This window comes from Salvia splendens, chromosome 3 (assembly GCF_004379255.2).
Source record: "Salvia splendens isolate huo1 chromosome 3, SspV2, whole genome shotgun sequence".
Classification (NCBI taxonomy): Eukaryota; Viridiplantae; Streptophyta; class Magnoliopsida; order Lamiales; family Lamiaceae; genus Salvia; species Salvia splendens.
Genome location: NC_056034.1, coordinates 4,983,653 through 4,998,617, shown reverse-complemented (window position 1 = coordinate 4,998,617; position 14,965 = coordinate 4,983,653). Strand labels below are relative to the sequence as shown.

Below are 14,965 nucleotides of genomic sequence, written 5' to 3'. Positions count from 1 at the left end.
AGGGTTCAATCTCAATCATATTCCCAACCCTGTGTCTAAAGATAGGTTTATTTTTGGAATATTTCAACTATTACTACAACTAATGTACTTATTCATGGCCCATGGGCGTGCATTGTAGTATGTTCATGCAGAGCACTCCATATACTGTAACAAACTTTTCACCTATAAGATTTGTATTAAAATCATACTACATAAAATAATACAAAAGCACTCCAAATTAAATACATGGGCCGGATATGCTTCTCATTGAATAGACCATTAAGAAGGACGAAACCAATCCATGAAATGATTAACACTCAAGAAAGCCCAACCCACAAATGCACTCATAAATGATGGTTCTAGGCCTAAACAATGGAAAAGAAAATATATTTTCACCAATTAAATACTACAGTATATTAATAGATAACTAATAATTTTAAATCTATTGTGATTTTATGTATATGTACGGAAGAATGATAGCTCACACATCATTAACTTCAGTTATCGATCACATAATCAAACATTCATAAAAATAAATAAATGAGATTCAAATGATGGCCTTTCTGTAATAGTATAGTAGTACTACGATATCATAATGATTTATATTCCTCGATCAAACGAGATGCATGAAGGCGGGATGTCGGCACTATTGTGCAACCAAGGCTTTGTAAATAGGCAATCTGTCATTTGACAAAACAAGGGAAAAGAATGAGCATAAAACAAACTTCTACTATTGTGTGAAGAGGAAAAATGTCAAATCATGAACTACAGGAAAAATTATCAAACACCTGTTTAGAACTAGGCTCGGATGAACTCATGGCGCTCTCAATTCTCAGTTTCTGAAAGTGTTCCTGAATGATGAAAATGGTGGTTGCATTATAAACTAAAACATGGAGATGGGTTTGTAGAATGTTTATGTCAGTGTGTGTGTTTGAGAGAGAGTGCGAGGTTGAGATACCTGTTTTTCTCTCATCAAATGAGCACGCTTATCAGGAGGTATTTGCAGCCATGACAGAACCTTTTTGAACAAATAGACAAATCATTTGAGCTTGAGGTATTTAGCCTTGTTCCAATATTCAGACACTCAGTATATGCAGAAGCAGAAACTTACCGATACAGCATAGTGATGAGCCTCATCAGATGTTAAACAGGACTTCAACTCACGCAAAACATCCTGTAAAATGAAAATAAGTCAAATTTCCTAAAACAATTGACAACTTGATAAGTGATTTTAGGAAATCCCAGTAAATGTTTATACCAGTCATATTAGTTTTACCGATATATCCTAGTTAAGGAAGAGTGAAGAACTTAACAAGTAACTTCTGATTCCTTTTTCCTGCCCAAACCCAATCCTACCTTGACTAATGAGTTTTTCGTTCATTTACCTCAAAGTATCCACTACTACGGATGCTAATGTCAGACTGACTTACAAATTTGAACTAAACAAAAGAGATGGAATAACGGGGCTTGCTTGGAAAGTGCAATGGGGATTAAAGTTCAAGAAACAACTTTAAAACAGTGAAATATTAAGAATGAAGACTCCCACTACCACAACCTTGTTTGCACACTTTTTTGCTCGCAGGCGTTCATCAATGACAAAAGAAACCTGTATCAGCACGAATTAGATAATTGAGTACCTTAATATTAAACATAGTAATTGATTTAGTTCCATTGAACTAGAAAATAGAACTGCTCGTGAAAAGCAACACAAATGCAGATTTCATGATGAAGTTTTAGATGTTACAACATAACTATTTGTAAATTGCAATTTTCATACAGAAGAAAAGGTAGAAGTACGGTTCACTGTATGTCATTTTCTTCTGGGGAAAACTGCAGCTCAGTTTCTAGAGCATTATCAGTCCAATGCCAATTCTCTCTATATTCACCCAAAGCAACACAAAGAAATAGCCAAATTTGGAATTAAAAATTAAAAATGGGATCGTTTTAAGGGGTCAAGAGCCTTTTGCCTTGGTGAGTAATCTCTTGGGATCATGAAACGCAGGCTTCTTCGCCCACTGATGGAATAAATGAGAAACAGCAGCTCGGTTCTCTGGACTAAACCTACAGGATTAAAGACGAGCTAAATATCCAGGAGAACTACCATGTCGCAGTTGCAGGTATGCATTCAGAGAATACCTTTTTAAAAAGTTACTATTATCACTTTGTTGCAGAGCAGCAGTTTCATTGCATATTTCATTCAATAAATTGTCAACAGAACGATGTTTTGTATTGTTGTCGGGGGTTTCTGTCTGCGCAGCTCCTTGCTCAGTTGGGCAATGAATCATATCAGAACTCACAGTAAGTGGCTCTTCCTACATGAAAGTAAATAGATGATAGGTCTTGGAGTATATGGCCAAGAAAAATAAACGAAACTTGTTGGTATATAAGTGATCTAGCAATACATTTTCACTAAATAAGAGGTCCACAAAATCTAGTGAAAATTGAATGGCAAGTTCAGTAGGCTTTGTTAGCGCTTCATGAAGAGGATGAGCATAGTAATGGGAATATATTCACTACGAAAAGAGCAATGTTTAACATTTCATATATGTAGATGAAAAAGTCAAGGAAAGTTTTATGCTAATCTTGACCTTCGAATTCCACCAGAATTTTGAGAGTACATGTTTTAAACGGGGCTGTCATAAGTAAATGAACTAAAACTGGAAGTACGCAAATATGATCACATAAAAAGTCAAAAACACAAAAATAGGCTTTACAAGACAAATTTTGTTATGAGATGTACACCATTTTGACACCTCTAGTCTCACTTGAAAGTTTTTATACAAGGAGAAAGGAGTCAACAACAACTTCCATGATTCATTCTATTGTTACCCTATTTGTGCAATCATATGCTTGTCGAGACTATAATAAAGCATTGAACATTTGTCATACATTATCCCAATGAATGTTGATGCAGGTTCCACAACAAGAAGAGGGTGGAAAAGGTACACAAGGTAAATGACAGCTATCACAAAATGAGACTGAACACTGAAAGAAACATGTAGTATGGCACTACTGCACTAGTATCAAACAGTAACCAACTAAGGTTTGTGCATATGCTATGTAAAAATATAAATAATAAAAACACTACCAAGGATTTGTAAATGCACTTCTAAAAGGTATGCTATCACTAGATTTTGACTTCTATGATTGTTTCCTGTATGTCAGTACTAATTTAGAATGAATGGTTAACATCCCTTAGTACTACCATTCAAGTCCAAAGGTTAGATGGTGTTGTTTTATATCTCCATGCTATTTTCACAATTTAACCATCTTTACTTACAGGGACCATAAATGGTTTTCCTCATCAATTATTGAAGATAAAGAAACAGCAGAACGAGTTGAAAACAGTCTAACTTGTAGATATACAATAAAATGCCGACACGTTTGATAATTGAAAGTAAAGTTGGACCTGGTTCTGTAGCAGGTGGCGTGGAATTTCTCTAAGGAACCGTGATGGCTGAATGACCTGAGAATAAATGATTTGATTCATAAACTAAGGCCATAAACAAGTAGAAGAGATCTCAAAAGCTCTTTGTTGATTTCACCTGCCAATTAGAATCCATAATGACATAGAGCAGGATAAGATTTTTGCGCGCCCGAGTCATTGCTACATATAACAAGCGCCTTTCTTCCTAAAAATAGTGAAGCAGCTCATATTGAATAAGATAATCTTAAAAGGTGGTTAATTGCAAGCAATAACATGATTTTACCAGAAATGGCACTGTAGCATGGTTTTTAAAAAATTGCAATTACAACACCACTTTTTTATTTTAGTAATTACAACATCCACAAATGTTTCATTGGCAGAACAACATTATATAGTGGTACATGTTGTAAAAAAACTGAAAAGGTCGACGATGTTGTAATTGTAAAATATTAAAATGTTAAATTGCAAATTTTGGTTAATGGTGTTCTATTTGATGCAATAAAGCTTTTTACAAAATGTGAAAGGTTTTGAAATTTGAATTATAATTTTACCTCAACCGAGACATCATCCTCATTTAGAATTCCATTATACTCATGCAACAAGGGAATCTCAGCCTCATTTGCCTGAGTAACCAAACAGGAGGACTATAAGCAATAAATATGACATAATTAATCATGGTTAGCAGTTTTCTGAAAACTATTTTCATTATGACTATACAGCATGAGAAGAAACTTGAGATAAAATCTCAATTGGTACCTTTACAATAAAAACTGTGTCCCACTCCAAACCTTTTGACTGCAAAATTGAAAATACAAACGAAGAAACGATAAAACAGAAAGTCATGGGGTTAGTTGGAAGGCTGAGCATGATAAAGCATCATATAGAAGGACAATACTAAAATATAATGCAGTAGAACCTGATGGATTGTAGTTAGGGTAACAGAGTCTTCATTATCACGCTTTCTTGATTGAAAATTTTCACTCTCCCGACCAGAGATATAGTCAAGAAAAGCTTTTAGTGTGCTCATGCAACCTTTCCCCTGTGTGGCACTACAGTTACCCAATTCTTCAGCATTGTGTATTGTTGTCAAAAACAAGGACACATCATCTAGAAGATACTGCAACACCTGCATCCACAGGAAAAACTGATTACATTTCTTTACCTACAAATTGATATGCTCTACGCTTCAACCAATAAGTTCTCCATGTTGCTGCAAGAATATTAGCCCATGAAATACTTTAGTAATAAGTACCAAACTGCTTGTGAGGCTTAAACAGTTTTTAGATAATACAAAAACACTCAAATGTCTTCAAGAGTTATGGATAATGTACTTAAATTTTGTATCTTATAGATCGCACCTGTTGGTTGATTTAATATAAGAAGCTCAAAATATCTAAAATGTAACGCCCAATTCAACTTACACCTGAATAATACTCCTACTTAAGAATTGTATCAGGGATATATTAAACAAAACATTCACAGTAAAAGATCCAAGATATGATAATATTCTCTCCATCCCACTCAAGATGGCCACATTCTCGAGTGACACGGAGTTTTAGGTGGAATAATTGTTTGTGATAAAGTAGAGTGAAAAAAGTGATTGAATATTTTAATGAGGAGAAGGGGAGAGGGATTTAATTCCAAATATAGAAAGTGGACATCTTGAATGGAACAAACTAAAAAGGAAAGGTGGACATCTTGAATGGGACGAGGGAGTAAAAAAATATTGTCGCAACTTATTCATATACAGTGCAAAAATACAAATAATATAACTTGCAACAATGAAAAAGAAACAACCAAGCATTGTTCATCCTCTCACCAAATGTACATCTCATTTATGTATGCAGTGATAATTGTGAATAATGCAGTAACTTACACATTTAGTGCAATAGTTGACATGCTGTACAATACATTAACTTTGCGTAGTCAGCAAAAATCGTGAATTCTGATATATAATGTGAAGTCAATTTATTGCATAACATGTACAATTTACAGCACTGAACATACTAGTTACAGCAGTTCACAGTTATCATAATAGGACTTTGAATCATTTCCTATGTATGCATTTGTAATTGTATATACATTTGCATATATATTATGAATGCATATAAATAATATACGTATATAGATACTGTTGTCTAAAAGACAGTAAAATATTATGGATCGTATAGTACGCTGGTTGATGAAATGGATGATTGATATTTAGTTAACCTATTAACAAAGTTCTCTTATCACTTCTATCTATCAAATTATAAGTACGGATTAATGGATTATTGTAGTTTATAGCCCAAACTTATAGCGAATTTTGATTTATAGCCTCAACTTCAGTTTATTTTTTATAGCCTGAGTTTGATAAATTGTTTAATTATGGCCAACAACAAAAAAGTGTCAAGTTTCCGGCTAATTTCCGACAGTTTATAGCAAAATTTGTTTTTGTCGGATTTGTGACAAAGCTCAGACATCAATCGAACGAATCTTATCAAAACTTAGCTGCAAACTTGACGTGGTTGTTGCTGACCATAATTATTCAATTTCTCAAAGTACAGGCTCTATACAAAAAAAAATTGAAGTTGAGGCTATAAATTAAAATTTGGGTTAAGTTCAGAATACATTATAATTGACCCTAAAATTACTAAAGAAGAAAAGGTTTGCGCTCACCGGTCGAACATCATTATCTTCATTCAGCAACTTGCCTCCATCAACATCACACACTGCTCGCTGTTCGAGAAGGTATTTCTACAAAAGCAATGATAGAAATGAACACGTGTCGCTGAGACAGTATAGTAAGAGACTAATTTGTGCATTCAAAAGGTTATTGTCATTCAGATAATGCTTAATGCACAAACAACTGAAAGCCCCTGTATGTTTAACATTTTCAAGATAATAGTAATAATAAACATAGAACAAAAATCTGACATTGTAGAACAAAGTTATACAAGTATTCTCAAGGTTATAAGTTCCAAGTCATCCACATATTAGAACAAACAAACAGAACAACAAAAGAGCTAGTACAGTAACTTACGTGAATCATTGACTTTTGGTGCTTGAGGCCAAAAAAATGTTAAACAACAGAACATATATACAAAAAACAAATAAATGTATAGCTACTTAGCATTTCATTTCTACATGCAACAAAACCAACCTGAGGTATCATGTTTGCTACAAAAGTGATAACAGCAGAAATTGACTGTTCCTGCAAGCACAGATGTAGGGAATGATAAGACACAATTGAAAGAAAATATGGAGAAAATCTTGGTTTACACGTCACAATAGGCTAGTCAAACTCATGAAGTTGACTTACCCTTAAAACAAGCTTTGATATCATGTCCAAAGTGTCCAACACCTTACGCCCTTGTGTGAGTTGACTCCTGAGGTCAATTAGCAGAATTGAAATAAATTAACGTTTATAATGACTTTACATACTTTATGAATCAACTAAAAGATATACACATTAAACTAACTTGTATTTAGAGCTAGTAAAAGTGATTCAAAAAACCTGCAGAATGTGGCATCCATACTTTCTTTTATAAAACAATGGATTTCATAATTAGGAAAAAAAGGAATTATACTTAGAAGGCTTTTACTCACGCACTTTCTGTGAGAAAATGCATAAACAATTAAATGTAAGATGCTATATAATTCTTATCTAACAAGCACGGGAAAGCAAATGAAATACGAATATGATACAAATATGTCCAAAATAGGCTTAATTTATTTATAATATTTATTTTATTAATATAAAAAATACTACAAGCCATCAAATCACCCTCCTCATTATCATCCATTGTATGTATCCTCATTTCCATCCTAAGTTAAACATGACAAGGATTATTCTGGATTGCACCTCTAAATCTAAAGGCAAGCATAAGCATGTGCAAAACAACATTTTTCAATGTAAAAAGTCTGTTTTCATGAGAAAGAGTTAAAATAGTAAGTATGGATTGCTACTTTCTTGTACCTCTTAATCTAAACTATAAATATTAAAATGTGCCGACAAGTTTTATATTGTAAAAGGTCATGAGAAAGACTTATAAGACATACCTCTTAAAGGTTCCCGATATTTTTGATCTAAATATTTCACGTGCTACTGAAGTAAAACTGCATTTCCTTCTTGCTGAAATCTTGTCAATGTGTTCAATTACCTGAAGGAAAGAGGGTATTAGAATTGGACTAGTCACTAAACATAGATCCTAGAATTTGAAAGATGGCACCAATAAGTGATACGTACAATGAAACAAATTGAGAAAGAGATACCTTATTTTTCTCCTCCTTATCGAAAGGAAGTAAGGCCTTAAATGCTCGACGACATGGTCCATCGTCACAACCAGGAAATGCAGTACTCAACATGGCAATAATGGCTCGGATTACCTAGTTATATGACAAAACTTGCATAATTAAACAGAAGAATGAGAGAAGTATGCCACCACCATGAGACCATATCATGAGCATGATATGATACAAACAAGGAGAGTTTGCTTGAGGAATTGGGCTTCGCTATCGATGAACCTTTATGTATGCATTTTGATAACAAAAAACCAAACTACATTGCAAATAACTCGGTGTTATTTGAGAGGACTAAACACATTGAGGTTTTCTGTCATTTTATTCGCAAGTACACAATGAGCCATACTATAATACTCCGTTCAATTTTTCGTCGCACCATATGCTGTATCTTCACCAACCCGTCGCTTCTCAAAAATTTGTATCAAACTGGAGATGATAAATATATTATGATCCAGCTAGCGAGGGAATATAGTAGAATATTTATCTAGGTTTTCTTTTTTCTTATTTATCTATTGCTATTTTAGGAATAGATTTAACCTAGTAGTAGAGCTAGCTTTCTACTTCATATATATATAGGAGACTCTCCTGATGTGAACAAACAATATGTTCTGCTCCCCTATATGTCTCTACTTTACTACTTTACATAACCAAACAGATAATTCTGTAGTAAAATGAGGTGGTGTAATCGACAGCTGGCAGATTTCTTTGGTTTTGATTTATGAATTTATCTCCAAGACCATAGATGATTAACTTAAGGTTGGCAAATCCTTGGAACTCCAGTAGATTGCCTTTGTTTTCCACGTAAATGAAATTCATGAAACAAACAAGGAATGAAACAGAATTTGACAGTAAATCATAAAAATTGCTACCTTTTTGCGATAAAAAGCTACGCCGTGGACGTTAAATGGAATTTTTCTATTGCAAAATGCAGTTTGGAATATTTTCCCTGTCACCTGCACACATGAGAGTCGACGAGTAGATTTTAAAAAGGCTGGAAAACTTTACCTTGTGCCAGACACTGCTTTTTATTACAAATTAAAGCATCAAAGAAAGTAACTTAACCTGCCTGCGGTAGAGAACAGCAATATTACCATAGGAGCATTTAGCAGATGAACCATCTGATCCAGCTTCCAATATTTTGTCAACCACAAAAGCACACTGTGCCTCTTCATTGCAACACTCCTTAATAGTTATCTGTTCAACCCATCTAAATTAGTACAATATAGAAAGGGCGAGACTGAGTGTCTTTGAAGGATGCTTGCTTGCCTTTGATCCAGAGGAATTTGCTGTTTGAACTTCATTTGAATTGCACCGTTTTATATTATTTCTAATAAGACATGATGCAGCTTCCACGATACATCGTGTGGACCTGTAATTTTTATTTAATCTTACCTACAAAAATGATAAGATAAATAGTTTAATGGCACCTGAAAATTCAAAATTTGTACTATTATCTTATTAATGAATGAATAGGTTGGGTACTAGGGAACCAGGAAAGTTTGATATTAAACTTACCTCTTTGTAAATTGGAAAATCTTTTCTAAATGAATCAAAACCACAAACATCAGCACCGTTGAAACTGAAAATTGACTATAGAGATAGGTTGATTAGTTAAAATGTCTTTGACAAGGTTAGAGGGAGAATCTTAGAAAATGATTTCTAGTTTCAAACTGGAGGGATGTACACACCTGGTCTTCATCACCAACAATTGTTATACGTTTGTGGGATCCAAGAATTCGAAGCAAGCTATATTGCATGGCACTTGTGTCCTGAAACTCATCAATCACAATCGCTTGCCATGTTTCTTGACATTCCACGAGTACTTCAGTCAAAAGCAAATATCAGTCAAAAAAAGTCAATAAATCAGAACATGTCGACCTCCAATTTTCTACGGTTGGGTGGTGCAAACCTTCTGGAAAGTCAGTGAACAGCTTCACAGAACAGCTGATAAAATCATGATAATCTAGTGCATTACAAGATTTTAGTATGTCCTCGTAATTCCGAAGAATAGTTGCCTGGAGTGGATAGAAAATACATAGAATGCTGGGTTCAAAGACAAAACAAAAGTACATATTAACCACAAAAACTGTTTCAAGGATAGCTTACTCCAGTCTCATCACCAATTTTATGAAAATCTTCAGGTGACCTTCCAGCGGCTTTGGCCTGATATATAAAGAGTTTATAGGGTGAAGAAAAATTATATGATCATGAGGCTGTATCTAAGCACATTACCCTTAACGGCTGTTACAACCTACAATAATCATGGACTCGTCTATGTTCTTGACATTTATGAAATTGCACTGAATTCCCCACTCATATAGGAGTATGTTCTATTTTCTTTGACTAGAAGGGTTTTGTGGTGGTCTAAGATAAATTTAATTCTCATACTACCAGTCTACTACATTAATAATCCAGAAGATTGAGTCAACTATTGTACATAAAATGTATAATGAAAATTTTAAAGGTAACAGACAGTCGGACACATCACCTGAGTTACAAACTTGAGCCATTTCTTTGACTTGTCCTTAAAATTTTTTGGAGAATTAACATCAGACAACTCAGTAAGCTTGCGAAGCTCGGGATTGTCCCTTCTCTTCCCGTCCTCCAACAAGCGGACAGCTTCTATGATAGCTTTTCTCTGTTGTCCATGCCCATATATTAGAAACTCAGGGGTTCGACCTAACCTATTGGATAAAATTATGTGTTATTCCAGTAGACATATTTTCATTAAAAAAATTTAAGCTTTAAATACCATCAAACAGCTTAGAAATTGAGGGAACTTCAGAGTTCAGATTAAATTCTATAAAATTGAACAAAATTCAAGCTTGTCACGCTTTAGTAGTATATACAATGTCCGATTTTTTATTAAACCAAAATTTGACCAGAGTCATGCATCTTATGGAATAAGTCCAACAATTTTAACTGGTGTCCATAAAACTTCTAGCATTTGTAAGTCATAGAACATAAAGACAGACAAATACATATTATTAAAAGTATTTTAAGGCATCAAATTTTCAGTTTTCAAAAAGAATGTGGATGATCTTAAACTCAAGAAGATGCGGTAAGCCAAATAAAGGTTGTGGCAGATAATTCAACCTCAATCTGTTATGTATTTTCTCACTAATAGGCTGACTGAAACAAAATAAGACTGGATACTGAACTTGGTTAACTGTTCAAACTTCAAAGAAATTTTATCAGTTGCCGTGCATACATTTGATATGTCTGATTGAAACCTTTCAAATCAGATGGAAAAACCTAATAACAGGCAAAGCTTATAGGATCTCTCTGTGAAATGGCATTTTAAATAACTATGAGAAGGAAATGAAGAAACAAGTAGAGTACTGATTTAAATAAAGCACCTAACTGAGAAAAGGGCAAGCTCATGATTGGGAAGTGATTTCCTGGCCAACCATGAAAGTACATTTTAATATCTTCGCACTTCGCAGTGATCTGTGATTGCCAGGAACCGAAAGAAAAATAACGAACAATAACAAAAGGCCAAGCCTAGTGAATCTGGTATAGAGAGGGATGATAGGGAACCAGCATCATTAAACCAAACATGGTATGCTTAAGATATAAAAGGTGTTTTTAATGTATCAGATGGTTTACCTGTTTGATAGAGTTCTAGTATGCTAAATAAGCATTAACAACAATCTTGACCTCACCCTACTCAGTATATTAAATTGGTTGAACGCATTCAATAAAAGAGATGTGATTAGAAAAGCAGATTACCAAATGCCAACTTTCTATCCATCTGCTAACTAAAGTACCTCGTTCTTTTGCACATTGAGTGCGACCAACCAAAAAAACTTCACATTCATATTAAAACAATATTAAGCCAAAACTTATCCTTGATGAGTGGGGAAATACATACTTCTCAGCATGCAAGCGACAAAGTTGCAAAGAAAATGAATGGAAAGTGCTGATAGTGAGCTCTTTTGCAGCTCCCTTTCCAGCAATTGATCCTATCCTCCCACGCATTTCTGCAGCCGCAGCTGTAGTAAATGTCATTGCCAGAATGTTGGATGGACTGATGCCCTGGAATTAATGAAAGATGCAGCCAGGACCCGCACAATAACCAAGCAGACCAGTTAAGCCAGTCAGTGAGCAGCGCATACAACAAACATGACTATGATAATAAATCATAGGATGGGCTTACCTCAGATAGAAGCACCAGAACACGTCCAACCATAGTAGATGTCTGATATAGAAACCAAATACTGAGATCATTAAAAGTAAAGAAGATGGATTTCCAAAATTTAGAGACGAGTATACCTTGCCGCTTCCTGGTCCAGCAACAATGACCAATGGAATTGAGATGTCACTACATGCAGCTTCCTGCTGCCTATCGTTAAGAGACTGGATATATGTCATATACTCCTCAGGCATATTATTGGTCAGTTTACTTGCTGATTTATCCAATTCTATGACTCCAGATGATTGCCCACCAGCCGAACTGGAAATTTCTTCAGATTTTAAAATCTCACTTGTAACGTTGACATCTGTTGTGGATATATCATCCTTGCAGCCCTTGATAACAAAGTCTTCCAGTTTCTCCATTGCAGAATCCTTTTCGGGATTATCAGACAATTTTTGTTCGCACAGAGCATCAATTTGTTCAAAAAATGACTCGTCAAAATCATCATCAAGAAGATGAGATGTGGAGATGGAGACATCCTTGTCAGGTAAAGCTGGTGCTCTTATGAAGTAACTGTCTGAACTCGAGTTGCATTCATATGATCTATCTGGCTGCCTCAATGGAGTAGAGCACGGGCTTAAAATCGATCCATCCTTCAAAGAATGACCATGTTTCTGTACATCAAAACCTTCACCATTTAAACCAGTTTTAGAGGAATATGCATTACTCGAAGCTACTTTCTGGGAGCGTTCAGCTTTGACAACAGGAGTTAGAAACATTTCACAGGATAACCCATTTCTTGCACCATCGCTCTTCTTCGACAACATGCCACCCTTCGGTGCTATTGGGGTTGATATGTTAGAACATATCATGGATAGAGGATGCCTCTTAATCTCATCAGCTACAACTAAACTTTTGGCTTTTCTCTCATCTCCATACCTGTACAATTCACAAATTATGCAAGTCAAAACTCCATTTCTTGTCAATTATCCACTAGTAATTTTGTTTAAGCACATTTAACACAATCCAAAAATTAACAAAGAAAATAACTCACGCCTGGATGCTGAATGGTGAATCGGAGGCGGCGGCAAGGTCAGAGAACGGGCGTTTGCGAGAGAGGCGCGCCTTGGCGGCTCGGAAATTTTGGGAGATTCGAGTGCGCTGCTCCGCTGATAACTCCCCGCCGGTGGGAGCAGCCACCGCATTCTCTTTGTTGTTCATCTCTTAATCTTCATAGATACAGAATCAAAAGTTCTGAAATAAATAGGAAATCAAATGAGCAAGCAAAATTCTACTGCAGTCTGCAGAGTGAAGAGGGGGAGTCGACATTTAAAAGTTCACTCTTCCCTCCTTTGGAACATTAATTTCGCTTTTGCATATATGATATATGTATGCCACATATAGCCCTAAATTTTTATTTGCGATTTTATATTTAGACCTAATCTTTATTTTATATTATTATTTTTAGTACTTTATTATAAAAATAATCATAAGTATATTTTTAGGGTATATTTGAAAATTTTAATTAAATAGTATCAAAAAATGTGATTTCTTTTTTTACCTTTCTTCTTTCTTTTTCTTCTTAGTTTATATTTTCTCTTCTTTCTTTTTTCGTCCTTGTCATTTTTTTAGTATTTTATGTATACACCTAATTGACATTCATAATATAAATTAAGAACAAAATATCTAATTAAATGAATTATTTAAACTAATTAAATCAATTGAATATTTTTAATTTAATTATTTTATATCATTATAAACATAATTCATAATTTTAAATTTTATTAAGATTATATTAATTAGTTATTAATAAGATAAAATTATTATTATTATTTAATATTATATAATTCATATGTTAAATAAGTTTATTATAATTATTTATTAATTACTAATAATGATTAAATATAATTCAAACTATAACTATAATTAAGTATGAGTCATAATTTGAATTACATTAAAAAATAAATTAAATTTTAATTTATAACATCATAATAATAATATTAATAATAATTATTAATAATAGTATTGAACAAAAAGATAGAGAAGGTATCATTTTAGGTCTTATTTTGAGGTGAAAATTAGCATCAGATGCTAAAAATGTGATTTTTAGGTACCAAAAAAATGATATAAAATAAAGATCAAATATCATTTTTGTGTGAAAGTGAAAGATCAAGTATTATTTATGTAGTTAACTCTTATATTTATAATTTTAGAAAGTTACTTAGTAGTAGTGCTTTTTTGTATAGATGTACTCCATATTCTTTTTTTCACTTGGGCAAACGGAAAATTTGCTATATATATTCACATCCTCCGCCCGTAAGAATATACATTTTTTGTTGAGCACGAGTTTTAATGCATAATTGGTAAAATAAGATAAAGGTAAAAAGAAAAAATAATTAAAGTATTGTAAGTAGAATATGAGTCTCACCTCATTAGAGATAAAAAAAATTTTCCAAAATTAGAAAGTGCAGAGTCTTGTGAAACGGACTACAAAGGAACTAATGTACACTCTTGTAGCACGGAGGGAGAAACATTTAGAATTATATCATAGATTGTTCCCAATAATCTGTATATACATAGTACATACATACACACAACATGGACAACTATTCACAAAATATCCAAACACATATAACCCTAATAAGTGCTTAGTGGCGAACTGGGGCACACAGACCAAATTAGAAACAAAAACTAACGCGGTTATTGCCCTCGAAAGGACATTGCACATACCACCACCCATTCAAGGATGCAGCATGCATACAGATAATACCGGGAATAGATCAAACTGCCCATAGAGTGCATATCAGACAAACCAGATAACAATGATCCTCATTTTGATTATCCATAAGAAAGATGATAACGAATAGTGCATTTGATCTCACTTGGAAAGTCGTTAAGAAATTTGAAGGAATTAGTATGATTGATGCGTAAAGCTAATATGGACATAAATCATCATTTCACGTTCATCATAAGTCATTTGTAAGGCATTACCTTGTCAGCACACCTTGAGCGCAGTGGAGCCGTCACTCTTTCTTGACTTGCTTTATTAGGAATCACGGAATCTTGATTTTACTTTATCAGCAACATTTATATCTAACATGCAGCTAATCGTCTGCGGCAATAAGAAAAAAAAAGTT

At 33.9% G+C, this 14,965-nt stretch overlaps 1 protein-coding gene across 3 annotated transcripts; it reads right to left on the bottom strand.

Moving 5' to 3' along the window:
• Nucleotides 1–403: 403 nt before the first annotated feature.
• Nucleotides 404–13,169, bottom strand: LOC121794503 (ATP-dependent DNA helicase SRS2-like protein At4g25120). 3 transcript variants are annotated; one of them, XM_042192684.1, is made up of 29 exons: nt 12,883–13,169; nt 11,966–12,767; nt 11,850–11,891; nt 11,565–11,728; nt 10,179–10,374; nt 9,797–9,853; nt 9,600–9,705; nt 9,379–9,512; nt 9,206–9,280; nt 8,957–9,082; nt 8,753–8,884; nt 8,560–8,643; nt 7,661–7,774; nt 7,448–7,548; nt 6,708–6,774; nt 6,549–6,599; nt 6,065–6,142; nt 4,323–4,532; nt 4,163–4,201; nt 3,958–4,029; nt 3,525–3,611; nt 3,389–3,445; nt 2,116–2,291; nt 1,947–2,040; nt 1,535–1,585; nt 1,091–1,153; nt 938–997; nt 768–830; nt 404–659 (listed from the first exon to the last, which is right to left on the bottom strand). In XM_042192684.1, the coding sequence occupies exons 1-29, from the start codon at nt 13,047–13,049 to the stop codon at nt 570–572; spliced, it is 3,558 nt and encodes a 1,185-aa protein (XP_042048618.1). In that variant the 5' UTR covers nt 13,050–13,169; the 3' UTR covers nt 404–569. The 3 variants fall into 3 exon arrangements, 2 of the variants coding, with proteins under 2 accessions (XP_042048618.1, XP_042048620.1); XM_042192686.1 differs by lacking the exons at nt 1,947–2,040; nt 2,116–2,291; XR_006049300.1 differs by lacking the exons at nt 404–659; nt 1,947–2,040.
• Nucleotides 13,170–14,965: the final 1,796 nt, after the last annotated feature.